The sequence below is a fragment of the Chiloscyllium punctatum genome, chromosome 1, assembly GCF_047496795.1.
Source record: "Chiloscyllium punctatum isolate Juve2018m chromosome 1, sChiPun1.3, whole genome shotgun sequence".
Lineage (NCBI taxonomy): Eukaryota > Metazoa > Chordata > Chondrichthyes > Orectolobiformes > Hemiscylliidae > Chiloscyllium > Chiloscyllium punctatum.
In genome coordinates, this window is record NC_092739.1 from 45,445,866 (window position 1) to 45,459,304 (window position 13,439).

General features: G+C 44.3%; 1 protein-coding gene across 3 annotated transcripts in view; it reads right to left on the reverse strand.

Moving 5' to 3' along the window:
* LOC140459870 (collagen alpha-1(XXV) chain-like) overlaps positions 1–7,943 on the reverse strand; it is a 376,096-nt gene extending 368,153 nt beyond the window's left edge. For 2 of the 3 annotated variants that reach the window (XM_072554386.1, XM_072554410.1), the window contains exons 1-2: positions 7,224–7,943; positions 6,830–6,899 (exon numbers count right to left, since the gene is read on the reverse strand). In XM_072554386.1, coding sequence (XP_072410487.1) covers positions 6,830–6,899; positions 7,224–7,541 — 388 coding nt within the window. In that variant the 5' untranslated portion in view covers positions 7,542–7,943. The remainder of the gene's footprint in view (positions 1–6,829; positions 6,900–7,223) is intronic. The other variant, XM_072554475.1, reaches the window with a different exon arrangement.
* Positions 7,944–13,439: the final 5,496 nt, after the last annotated feature.

Consider the following 13,439-nt stretch of genomic DNA (forward strand, 5'->3'; position numbering starts at 1 on the left):
CCCTCCAAACCCTTCCTATTCATATACCCATCTAAATGCCTCTTAAATGTTGCAATTGTACTAGCCTCCACCACTTCCTCTAACAGCTCATTCCATACACCTACCACCCTCTGTGTGAAAAAGTTGCCCCGTAGGTCTCTTCTATATCTTTTCCCTCTCACCTTAAACCTATGCCCTCTAGTTCTGGACTTTATCTGATAAATGACAAATTTGCTTCTTGGAAAAGCTGATGATCTCATGATACTTCTGATTATTCTGCATATATTGCAGTTATTTGATTTTTTCACTTGCCTGATAATTTACCATAATCTTGAAAGAAATGTCAGAGCGAAGCAACAGGGACATTAAAACATGCCTTGTTAGGATACTATTCAATTATGCATCGGATCCTTCGTGACTTTCAATGGGACAAACAAAAACAATGACAAATTCCACAACAATCATTATGTGACCCACATAAACAAATGTAACAAAATAAAGCAGAAAATTAAAATCACTTCTGTTCAAGCATTTATTAGGGATTCATTTTCAGTAAAAATTTACTCTGTTTTTTTTAGTTTCAGAATACACTTTGATTGTTATCATTTGTTATGCATTACTGAATTTTACAAAACGCAAAGCATAAATGACTTGAAAGCAGGTTTAACCTGAGGCTTTTGACATTTATAATCCAATCCAACAAAGGGGAAACTGTCCAAGTTTCTACTCCTGGCAAAGAAGTCATTGATTTAGGCATACACTGCATATGATATCCTTAACATTCAAATGAATGGTCAGAAAGTCATGCGCAGCATGCACCTGAATATGTAGTTTTTGGTAGATTAGACTCCTTGCCCTGAGTGCAAAGACAGACATTTAACTTTAAAATACATGCCCAATATTTGAGTTTAATGTCAATGTCAGTGATGGGTTTATGAGCCCACTTTCAAAACCTTTTTTTTTGCCAGTTTACATGGCAAAAACAAAACAATCTTTGCAAGCTCAGATAGCTTATCGCAGAAATGTAATCAGACAAGGAGAGTTTCAAAATAGGAGAGATAGGTGGCAAGTTGAAGGTTTAAGGTTAGAATTCCAGTCTTTTGGAAAGTTTAAGGATAGAATTCCAGTGTTTAGGACTTAGGTGCCTGAAAGCTGATGGTAGGACAAAAAGGCTGGGGAATACGCAACAGGTTAGAGTTGCAGAAATGTGGAGCTCTTGGGAGATTGGAGGACCGGACAGGGTTTTGGAGATATAAAGAACAAAGAAAATTTACAGCCCAGGAACAGGCCCTTCGGCCCTCCAAGCCTAAGCCGATCCAAATTCACTGACTAAACCTATCGCCCAATTCCTAAGGATCTGTATCCCTCTGCTCCCTACCTGCTAATGCATCTGTCCAGATTCACCTTAAATAAATTTACTGTGCCTGCCCCTACTACCTCTGCTGACAACGCATTCCAGGCACCAACCACCCTCTGTGTAAAATACTTTCCACGTGCATACCCCAAACCTTTCTCCTCTCACCTTGAACATGTGACCTCTCGTTATTGAATCCCTCACCCTGGGAAAAAGCTTACCTCTATCCACCCTGTCTATACCTTGCATGATTTTTTGGACCTCAATCAGGTCCCCCATCAATCTCCCTTTTTCTAATGAAAACAATCCTAACCTTCTATCCCAAGCAACCCTCTCCAAAGCATCCACATCCTTTTGGTGATGTGGTGACCAGAACTGTACACAGTCTTCTAAATGCAGCCGAACCAATGTCTTGTACAATTTTAACATGACTTGCCAGCTCTTATACTCAACACCCCGTCCAATGAAGGCAAGCATACTGTATGCCTTCTTGACCACTGTATCCACCTGTGCAGCCACCTTCAGGGTACAATGGACCTGCACTCCCAGATCTCTCTGCTCAACAACTTCTCCCAAGGCTCTTCTGTTTACAGTATACTTTATTCTAGAATTAGACCTTCCAAAATGCATCACATCATGTTTGCCTAGATTGAACTCCATCTGCCACTTCTTCACCCAATCTCCAGTCTATCTATATTCTCCTGTATTTGTTGACAGTCACCTATGCTTTCTGCTATTCCACCAATCTTTGTGTAATCTGCAAACTTACTGATCAGACCACTAATACCCTCTACCAGATCATTTATGTATTTCACAAACAACAGTGACCCCAGCACTTGATCCCTGTGGAACACCATTGGTCACCTTTCTCCATTTTGAGAGACTCCCTTCAACTACTACTCTCTGCCTCCTGTTGCTCAACTAGTTCTTTATCCACTTAGTTAGAACACCATGTGACGTCACTTTCTCCATTAGTTTACCATGGGGAACTTTATCAAATGCCTTACTAAAGTCCATGTATATGACATCTACAGTCCTTCCTTCATCTATCAACTTGGTCACTTCCTCAAAGAACTCAATTAAGTTGATAAGGCACGATCTCTCCTGCACAAAGCCATGTTGCCTATCACTGATTAGCCCATTCTCTTCCAAATATAAATAGATCCTATCCCTCAGTACCTTCTCCAACAACCTTCCTAACACTGACTTCAGGTTCACTGGTCAGTAGTTACCCGGAATATCACTACTTGAACAAGGGGGACAACATTAGCAACTCTCCAGTCCTCTGGCACTTCACCTGTGTTTGAGGATGCTACTTAGATATCTGTCAGGGCCCAAGCTATTTCCTCTCTCTTCTCCCTCAGCAACCTGGGATAGATTGTATTTGGTCCTGGGGATTTGTCCACCTTAATATCCTTTAGCCTACCCAACACATTCTCCCTCCTTATATCAATGTGATCCAGAGTAAACAAACTTCTATCTCTAATCTCAGCATTCATCATGTCCCTCTCCTCAGAATCTCACCCATTCTCTCAGGTTCGACACACAGCCTTCCTTCCTTATCTTTTAGTGCTCCAACCCTTTCTCTAGTTACCCTCTTGCTTCTTATATATGAATGAGAGGCCTTTGGATTCTTCTTAATTCTGTTTGCTAAAGTTATTTCATGACCCCTTTTAGCCCACTTGATTCCTCATTTAAGATTGGTCCTACTCTCCTGATGTTCCTCCAAGGCCTGTTCTGTTCTTAGCTGCGTGGATTTTATGTTCGTTTCCCTTTTCCTCTTGGCTAGTTGCACAATTTCTCCTGTCATCCACGATTCACGAACCTTGCCTTTCCTGTCCCTTGTTTTCAAAGGGACATGCCTATCCTGCACTATCTTCAACCTATCTTTGAAAGCCTCTCACATACCAAATGTGGACTTCCCTTCAAATTGCTGCCCCCAATCCACATTTTCCAGCTGAATTTTGATATACAGGTAATTGGCATTGACCCAGTTTAATCCTCTTGCCTTAGGACCACTCTCAGCTCTGGCAACAAGTATTCTAAACTTACAGAACTGTGGTCACTATTCCCAAAGAAATCCCCCACTGCAACTTCTATCACCTGGCCTGGGCAAGGACAAAGAGATGTTTGGTTGTAAGGATGAGAAATCATAATTTTGAACATCAGTGGATCGAGATCAAAGGTCATTGAGCACAGAACTCAATGGCTGAGCAAGGCTTGATACAGGTTGTGACACAGTAACAAAGGTTTGGACCAGTTTGAGTTTGTGGAAGATAGCAAATTGGCTATGCAGCATGGAAATAATCCCTAAAAATAAATATCAGCCTGAGACAGAGACTGTGCAGGAGACCAGAATCAAGATGTTTCAGTAGAGTTGGGTGTTTTCTGTGGGCATGTGGAAGCTGGTGTATTCAGATGATATCAACAAGAGACTACATGCAAATAAGAATTGAAGGGACCAAAGATATATCAGAGGCTGTGGTTCAGGGTTATTAAACTGCTATTGCAGGAGAAACTCTGGCTATGATAGGATAGCTAAGAGAGAACACCTGTTAGAGCAACCTATTCAACTGTACGTGAAAGAGACGGATTATGTCAAAGGCAGCAGACAGGTCAAGGATGACAAGGAATAGGTTACAGCAGTGACAGTCACATTGAATGTCATTTGATACTTTGAGAACTGCCTTTACATTACTGTGACAGGGCAGATTCTGTATTGAAGGGGTTCAAATACTGACGTGCGAGAAGGAATCTAGGCACCAACTACACATTCAGCAGCTTCAGAGAGGAAAGGGAAGTCAGCACTTGGTGGGAGTGGAACCATAGGGGGCTGAGAAGGGGATGGCATCAGCAGGATAATGCCGGAGGGGATGGCAAACATTTACATCATCAGTTAGCATGGAGGTCAGGAAGAGATATTGAATGGTCAGCAGTGTTGTGGGAACTGGGTCACATAGATAAGATAAACTCAGCAAGGGATGAAGAAAGGCAATAGAGAAGTAGAAGGAGGTCCTTGAGGGATGTCTAACTAATGAAAGATCAAAAAAGTATTGGATGAGAAAAGTGAAAAGTACTATTACTGTGTTTATGGCTGATACAGAAATAGATGAGATACCAACAGATAAAATGGGTGGCACGGTGGCACAGTGGTTAGCACTGCTGCCTCACAGCACCAGAAACCCGGGTTCAATTCCCGCCTCAGGCGACTGACTGTGTGGAGTTTGCACATTCTCCCCGTGTCTGCGTGGGTTTCCTTCGGGTGCTCCGGTTTCCTCCCACAGTCCAAAGATGTGCAGGGCAGGTGAATTGGCCATGCTAAATTGTCTATAGCGTTAGGTAAGGGGTAGATGTAGGGGTACAGGTGGGTTGTGCTTCGGCGGGGCGGTGTGGATTTGTTGGGCCGAAGGGCCTGTTTCCACACTGTAAGTAATCTAATCTAATCTAAAAGGGCAAAAACTGATCAGGTGGAATTAATATGAAAAAATATGATACAATGCACTTTGGCAGGAACAACAGAAAAGCTGAATATTATTTAAATAGAGAAATATTGCAGTAAGCTTTGGCAGAAGGATTTGTCAATCTTTGTTCATAAATCACGAAAAGCTGGCATACAATTTTAGCAGGTATTAGGGATGAAAAATAGAATGTTGGCGTTTATTACCTACGGAATGGAGTATAAAAATAAGAAGGTCTTGCAAAACTATACAAGGCACGTGACAGATCATGGCTGGAATACTGTGATAATTTTGGGGCCCTTATCTGAGGAAGGATTTACTGGCATTAGGGGAGATCCATAGAAGGGTCATTAGGCTGATCCCGGGTATGGATAGATTGTCTTAAAAGAAAAGATTGAGTAGGTTAGGTCTATAGTAATTGAAGTTTAGAAGAATGAGAGCCAGCCATTTTGAAACATTCAAGATTCTTTGAGGACTCGACAAAGTAGATGCCAAAAGATTGTTTCGCTTTGTGAGACAGTCTAAGACCAGTGTGCATAGTGTCAAAATAAGGTGTTACAGATTTAAGACAGAGATGAGAGGGAATATCTTCTCTCAGAGGGTCATGAATCTGTGGAATTGTTTACTGCAGAAAGCTGCTCTGGCTGGGTAATTAAATATATTCAAGGCTGAGATACACAGATTTTCAGTCAGTAAGGGAATCAGGGTTTATGGGGGACAAGTAGGAATGTAGATTAGGAATTATCAGACCAGTAAATGATCTAATTGAATTTAGGAGCAGACATGAGCTTAATGTCCTACTTCTGCTCCTACATCTTCTGGCCTTATGGTCTCCTTGTGCTTTTTGATAGTAATGGGATGTGAAAAAAGGTTCAAGGAAAGATGTTCTTTCATCTATTAGAAGGTGGACATTTGTTGCCCATTTCTAATTGCTCTTAAACTGAGTGATTTCAGAGAGCACTTAAGTGTCAACGATGTTACTGTGTGCTGGTGACAAACGTAGGCCAGACCAGCAGAGGATGGTGGACATTCTTGGAGCACATGGGTTTCATTTACAATTGATGCTTATTTATCATGGTTCGCACTTCTGAGACTAGCGTGCTTGTAATTCCAGGTGTATTAGTTGAATTTCAATTCCACAAACTGTGCTGGCGAGGTTTTACACCACAGCCCGGGTGCATGAGCCTGGGTTTCGGGATTTCTAGATCAGAGTGGTGCTGGATAAGCACAGCAGGTCAGGCAGCATCCGAGGAGCAGGTAAATTCAGGATTTCTAGCCCAATGACATTGCCACAACACACACTCTTGCTTGCAGCAACCAATTGAAGACCGATAGCTTTGTGAGTAGTTTTCACAGAGGTGAGCGATGTCTGCGAGCACTTATGGATTGAAGGGTAAAAGCAGCTATGTTCCAGGTTTGATTCAGGGACTGCACGCCCTTCTGTTAAAACTAGGAGACACGAGGGACTGAGCCAGGGGGGAAAAAATAGAGTGAGAGAAATATTCTGTTTTACTGTGGATGAAAGACTGAGCGGAAGGATTTATTAAGGAAATTGACTCAGGAGAGGTACCTGTGATAAACGTTGGTATGGTTTTCAGCTCGGAGGCGGTGGGGGACATTGTATGCTAGTAATAAGTGGTACTAAGTGCAGTGTCCCAGAATCATTTCTGATGTTAATAATTATTGAGTCCGAGTATAAATCCCCGTTATTCATCATCACTGTGCTCTAGTGTCATCCGAGTTATTAGTAACTATTATGTCCTGGCATAAATCCCTGTCATTGTGCCCTGGGATCATCCCTGTGATAAATACTCTCTGCAAGTTTGGGGAGTAAATTTAAGAGAATGCAAGTGACGATATTGGCGGGCTCATCCTGATCACATTCTTGTCTATACGAAATGAACTCAATCGCAGCCGGTTCGTGTCACCGTTTAAAAGTCGCTGCCAGTGCTGTTCCGCCTGCTCTGACTGAGGGTCCCAGGACCGTGTCCTACTCACCAGCACAGACCCCCCCCCCCCCACCCCCCCACGTCCCTACCTGCTGGGCAGTCGCAGGAAGTCGGCGCTTCTCGGGCAGTTCTGCGTTTCCCCGCGTCTTCGTGAGATCCCTGTGGAGAGACGACACAAGGATCGGCATGTCAGTGAACCGTGGAGGTGGGCGCGGGGAACGCTTGGGGTTTGAACGAAAAAGGTGGGGTGGGGGGGGGGGGTCTGGGGCAATTCTAGCAGTCCCCCCCCCCCCCTCTCCCCTCCTGCAGCCAGACAGGGAGAAAGTGAAGGAAGGCAAAGTGCCTGCTTCTCTCAGCTCCCCTGGCAGAATTTGCATTGGCACGTTGCTGCTTGGAGTCGGGCTGGTACCCAGTTTGGGGAGGGCGGGCACCGGAGGGCGAGGCGCACCGAGAGCGGGTGCCGGGTCCTCTCTCAGCCGCTACCTGGTTCAGAAGTTGCTCCACTCTGTCCTGGACGAGCAGCCGCATCCGATCGGCCGGGAGGCTGGCGCTTCGGTGTGCCGGGGGCTCTCCGTGGCCCGTCTCCAGGTGCAGGATCCTCTCCTCCAGCTGGGACGTCTTCACACTCAGGCTGACACAGAACGCCAGCGAGGCGGCGGAGAGCAGGAGCCAGAGCGCGTTCCCCAGGCACCATGAGCAGCGGCTGCTCTGGCTCAGCCCGGCGGCTCCAAGCTGCTGCTGCTGCTGCTGCTGCTCTGAGACACTCCGCTTCGGGCTGCGCTCCGCCGACATCTTCGGCATGTCCCGCCGCAAACAAAAAAAAACCACCCCAGTAGCGACAACAAAATAACACCACCCTTCAGAATCACCGCGAGAGATATCCTCAGTTGACAGGGCAAGGCAATAATTCCTGATCTTCACACGCAGCCTCCCTCCTCTGGTTTAAGTGAGAAGGATGATCCCGGTGTCTCTGCTAAATGTAGCCAGCTCCAATCAACAAGCAGACTGCTCTGACCTGTTACTTCTACCTGACGCTCTCTGTGTGTGTGTGTGTGTGTGTGTGAGGGGGTGCTGACTGTAGAATGGGTTCAGCTCCTGTCTGTCCACTCTCTCTTTCTCTCTTCTCTCTTCCCTCCCAGCGATCTGGTATCCGAGTCTGGTTTGCTGCGTACCGACTGCAAGCGGTAAATACGCCTTCAGTCCCTAGTCCCAGGCTGATTAGCATAACCCTCTTCAGATATGCAACCCCCCCCCACCCAACCCCCTTCCTCCTCCGGCTCAGGGAACAGCACACCGTGTTTTCTGAGACAGCTATCGACACCCCCTATCCCAGGGTGGGACACACTCAAAGCAATGAGGCACACACCGGCACATTTAGTGCGACCGTTTGCAACACAATCCACATATAAAAGCTCAGTTTGTCCCACATCACACTGACATGACTAAATCAGGTTGAAGTGGAGAGTGATGTGAGCACAGACTCCAGGCAGGTAGCAGTGGCCCCATCCAAGAGCTGTCTTGTCACATAGTAACCCCTCAAAAAGGAGGTAGAGGCTGATACAAAGACTGTAGAGGGAGCTCGGATGGTGGAGACACTCAGCAGGGCCGGCTGCTGCATCGCTCCGAAATAACAAAACTCCGTTTCTCAGATGCCTTCTAAGCATTTCCAGAACTTTCTGAAGAGAGATTATTTTATGGCACTGTACACTGTCACTCATCTCCGGGCAGTGAGGGTGCTTTCTGAGCTAGCGACTGTGATTGAGCGGGGGCAAGAGCTCGCATTCTCGGCCGAGCCTCATCAATAAAGACAGGAACAAGCCCCTCCCGGTGCCTGTGGGTCTGCTCAGGCTCGTTTTGATATGGAGGTGCCGGTGTTGGACTGGGGTGGACAACGTTAAAAATCACACCACACCGGGTCATATTCCAACAGGTTTACAAGCATCAGCTATAAATTGTGTGTCTTGTGATCCTGCCACACTAGTTACCTGATAAAGGAGTAAGCGCTCTGAAAGCTGTACCTATTGGACTATAGGAGAAAGTGGGGACTGCAGATGCTGGAGATCAGAGCTGAAAATGTGTTGCTGGAAAAGTGCAGCAGGTCAGGCAGCATCCAAGGAACAGGAGAATCGACATTTCGAGGATAAGCCCTTCTTCAGGATTTTCACCTATTGGACTATAACCTGGTGTGGTGTGATTTTTAACAGAATCTTTTTTGTCACTGTTAATGACCTGGAAATAAAACTTCTTTAATCCTGTTAAGAAACCAGACCCGGTACATTCTGTCTCCCCTACGCTCCCCAGTCGGTAGCTGCCTTTCTAACGTGGCATGTTCTGAAACTGCAACAATAAATCTTTACCAGAGTACCCAGCAGAATTCCCTCCACTCAGCCCCCAACAGTTATTTCGTTATAAGACCCGACTTCACATGCAAGTGAAGCTTGTGATCTGTAGAATTAGCTTTGCACTGAAATCCCCCCCCCACCACCCCCCGTTAAAACATGCTGTCCCTAGCACAAACGAATATTGTTTAACATCAGACCCAGAAGATGAATAACCAACAATCAGGATGAGTTTGCTCCCAATAAATAATTACGGAGGACAAGCAGGAATTTTGAGCAGAAGGTATAGGGGACACACATCCTCAACTGAACAGATTCAAGTTGGTTTGTAGCCGTTCGCGCGCATTGCATGCGATCTTTGTTAATCCCGAACCAAAAAGAAAACAAGTTAGATTTAACCAGAAGGTAGCTCTTAAGAATCCGAGAATCAGTTTTCCACACATAAACCTGCATTACTGTAAAATACACACCACCATGTTGCAAACACAAGCAGCATCTCTCTGGTAAAATTAAACAGGGTGGCATTAACACAACTAGGAGAAAGTGAGCACTGCAGATGCTGGAGATCAGAGTTGAGAGCGTGGGGCTGGAAAAGCACAGCAGGTCAGGCAGCATCCGAGTATTAACACAATACCCATTCTTCAAATTATAGAGTCATACAGATGTACAGCTCGGAAACATACCCTTGGGTCCAACCCATTCATGCCGACCAGATATCCCAACCCAATCTAGTCCCACCTGATAGCACCCTGCCCATATCCCTCCAAACCCTTCCTATTCATATACCCAACCAGATGCCTTTTAAATATATTGGGAGAGCCAAATATATTGATTGTTTTCCCTAGGGCATTGGAGGCTGAGGGGTGACCTTACAGAGGTTTATAAAATCATGAGGGGTATGGATAGGATAAATAGACAAAGTCTTTTGCCTGGGGTCAGGGAGATCAGAACTAGAGGGCATAGGTTTAGGGTGAGAGGGGAAAGATATAAAAGGGATCGAAGGGGCAACCTTTTCACGCAGAGGGTGGTACGTGTATGGAATGAGCTGCCAGAGGAAGTGGTGGAGGCTAGTACAATTGCAACCTTTAAGAGGCATTTGGATGGGTATATGAATAGGAAGGGTTTGGAGGGATATGGGCCGAGTGCTGGCAGGTGGGTCTAGATTGGGTTGGGATATCTGGTCAGCATGGACGGGTTGGACCGAAGGGTCTGTTTTCATGCTGTACATCTCTGTGACTCCATGATTCTGTGCCTCGCATGTTTGTATACTTGCAGCCGATGGCCCACTTTTAACACAGGAGTCCTGCAACAGGAACGTCAGGTTTGTCAGGGCTGATCCTCAACTGCAAACTGCAGCTCAGCCAGGAATGGCCTCACCGTGTCCCCAGACTAAAGGCAGAACACTCCGACAGTGGGTTGACGCCTGGGTTCACTTGTCATCCAGTGCCCCCTGCTGGACAGTGAAAATACTTGACTGTCAAATGCGAATAAGATTGTCAGAAGCTCAAGTGGACTATGTGGGGAGAGCAGGTGGATAAACGGGAGTAGTCGCCCACTATACACGGGGAAAGGATGGTCCATTTGAAACCACTTGTGGGACACCTTAACCAAGTTCATATTTCCAGCTACCACGGAGGTTGGCTGGCCACATCTGATAAAGGTTCCTTTGAGCGAAGTGTACAACCAATGCATGTCTTAGTTGTTTAAAGTGAGTCTGGGATGTGGGGGGTTGGGGTGGTGTGGGATGGGGGGGAGGGGGGGAAGAAAGAAAAGTTACAAAAGCAGCCTCATTGAACCTCCATCACTGTACTTGAAATAATAAAGAGATCCGAGCATCCCAAACTTTGGCTCTTAATCTGTGCAGAATTAGAGGCAGGTGGAAATATCACACACATTTCTCAGCGGGTACATATGGAAATCGGTCAATCCATTCCGAGGGGTTGATAGCAATAATAGCGGATTTGGAAACAAAGTGATGCCAGATGCTTCATTGTAAGTGTTGCTGGTCAGGTTGCTTGCGGGATAAATCTCTCTGATGTATCTGACGCTCTAACGTTGTTGATTAGCCCAGAACTCATCCATTCTTTCAAATACATGTACATGGAGCCATGCTATCCGACTGCAGTGATATGAGGAGATACGCTTTCCGCTCACTTCCTTCATTGTTCCAATGCTGTCACTAGCAGGTACACAGTGCTTTAATTCCAACATGACCTACACTGCGTGGAGGAGCTGAATTCTGTCAAGCACTTACAACTTCAGCGCAGCACTTCTGCAAAAACACTTATGTACATTACCTCCAAGCTTGCAATTGCAACAGCACTTATGTATATTAATTACAAATCAACTTTCCATTTAAAGATGGAAAATATTTGAATTGCAGTTTTAAACAAAATTAAATCCACAATGTAAAAAAAAAGCCAATATGATTGCATCGTCAATGAGAAAGAAATAGCTGCAGTCTTAGATTGCCATCACTTCATTCAGACTAAACACCCGTTCAGATTTATAACATCTGAGTCAAGATTAGAATGGTTCTGGAAAAAGCACAGTCGGTCAGGCAGCATAAAAGGAAGCAGGATAATTGACGTTTTGGGCAGGAGCCCTTCATCAGGAACATCTGAGCCGATCGAGGAACAAGTCAATTTGAATTGAGACTAAATTAAAAGGAAATTTATATACTCATTTATTTTTAAATTTGTTTCTATTTGAATAGGATGCTGCAGAGAAAACAAGAACGATGCATAGTAACCGTGGTATAATTTTTTTTACCATTAATCGAGATAATACAATCAAAATACAAGTCAGGTTAATATCAGTTACCCAACATTTGATTATCAGTTTACATATTGTCAAGGGTGACATGTACAGTTATTTTTTAAAAAAATCAAATTTTCAGATCCAACTGCCAAATAGATTTTGCCCACCAACACAAACAATATTCTGGTTTACATTAATTCATTCTAATCCAGATTTTCTCTGCTATATTAATCAATTCCATATTATTTTATATCACTGTGAAGTAACAGAAATTAATCCTCCATTCAGGGTAGATCTAGAGGAAATTATCTCAACCAAACTTTCAATTAAAACAAAGTTTAAAGCACGGTTATTTTCACGGTTATATGGATTAAATAAGGCTCCTGTGGTGAAAATCTAAATTAAATACGAAAGGATAAAGTTAAAAATCACACAACACCAGGTTATAGTCCAACAGGTTTATTTGGAAGTACTAGCTTTCGGAGTGTTGCTCCTTTATCAGGTGGTTGTGGAGGATAAGATCATAAGACCCAAAATTTATAGCAAAAGATTACAGTGTCATGAAACAGAAATGATATATTGAACAAACCTGGATTGTTAAGTCTTTCATCTTTTAGAATAGTTTGTAAGTTTCAGTTCATTAATATGTGAAACTTGCAACCCATTCTAAAAGATGAAAGACCTGTTGGACTATAACCTGCTGTTGTTGGATTTTAACTTTGTCCACCCCAGTCCAACACGAGCACCTCCACATCACGAGGTGGTCTGACCGAGCTTATTCTAAGCATCTTAGTGACACCTAGTGGAACATATTATCACTGCACTTTACTTTTTAGGTTTATTTCTTTGGCATTTGGCTTTGCAAAGTAGTCAGTAGTTAGACATGAAAATAAATTACAGAATATTAAAAGACAGATTGCATTCCTTCAAATTTCTAGAAGGGAGGATTTGATTAAAGCTTCCAAGCTTTAGAGCAGATAGATATTTCCACTGGGTAGGGAGTCAAACATTGCAGGGTGTAATCTTAGAAGTAGAGACAGAGTTTTCAGCAAAATCATTAACAAAGAATTTTACCCACAGTGGGGCAGTAGACGTTTGGAGCTGGTTAATGTAAGTGGTCATGGGATAGTAGAGTCATGGACCGAAACTTATCAATGAAAAGCTACGTGAGTTGGAAGTTCGCAGTAAGCCTCAGTTGGCTGGCAGTAACTGTGGAGGTATATCCAGTTCGATGTATCCAGGGTTACTGTCCCTATTAAGGATGATGCTCCGTGCAGTTCTCCAAAATGTTACCCAGTCAATCAGAGAGCTGGTGGTTCACCAATTACTACCATATCACCTCCAGCGGTAGCCATATCTGGATCAAGAGTCAAAGGCCCTGGAAGACAGTGAAGTTTTTGGGGGGCTCTAATATAGACCTAAGGTTTGATTGGGAGTTACTTGTGGGTGGAGAATTGTGGGAGCAATAAATGCCAATGTGGAACACACTGGGATGTTCTCTATGCACCATTGAGTGTCCAGAAAACAAGGTCGCTCTTAAAAGCCTGCTGGAACCTTTACTGAATTATCTCTGCGTACACTGGCAAGCAGCAGTGATGAC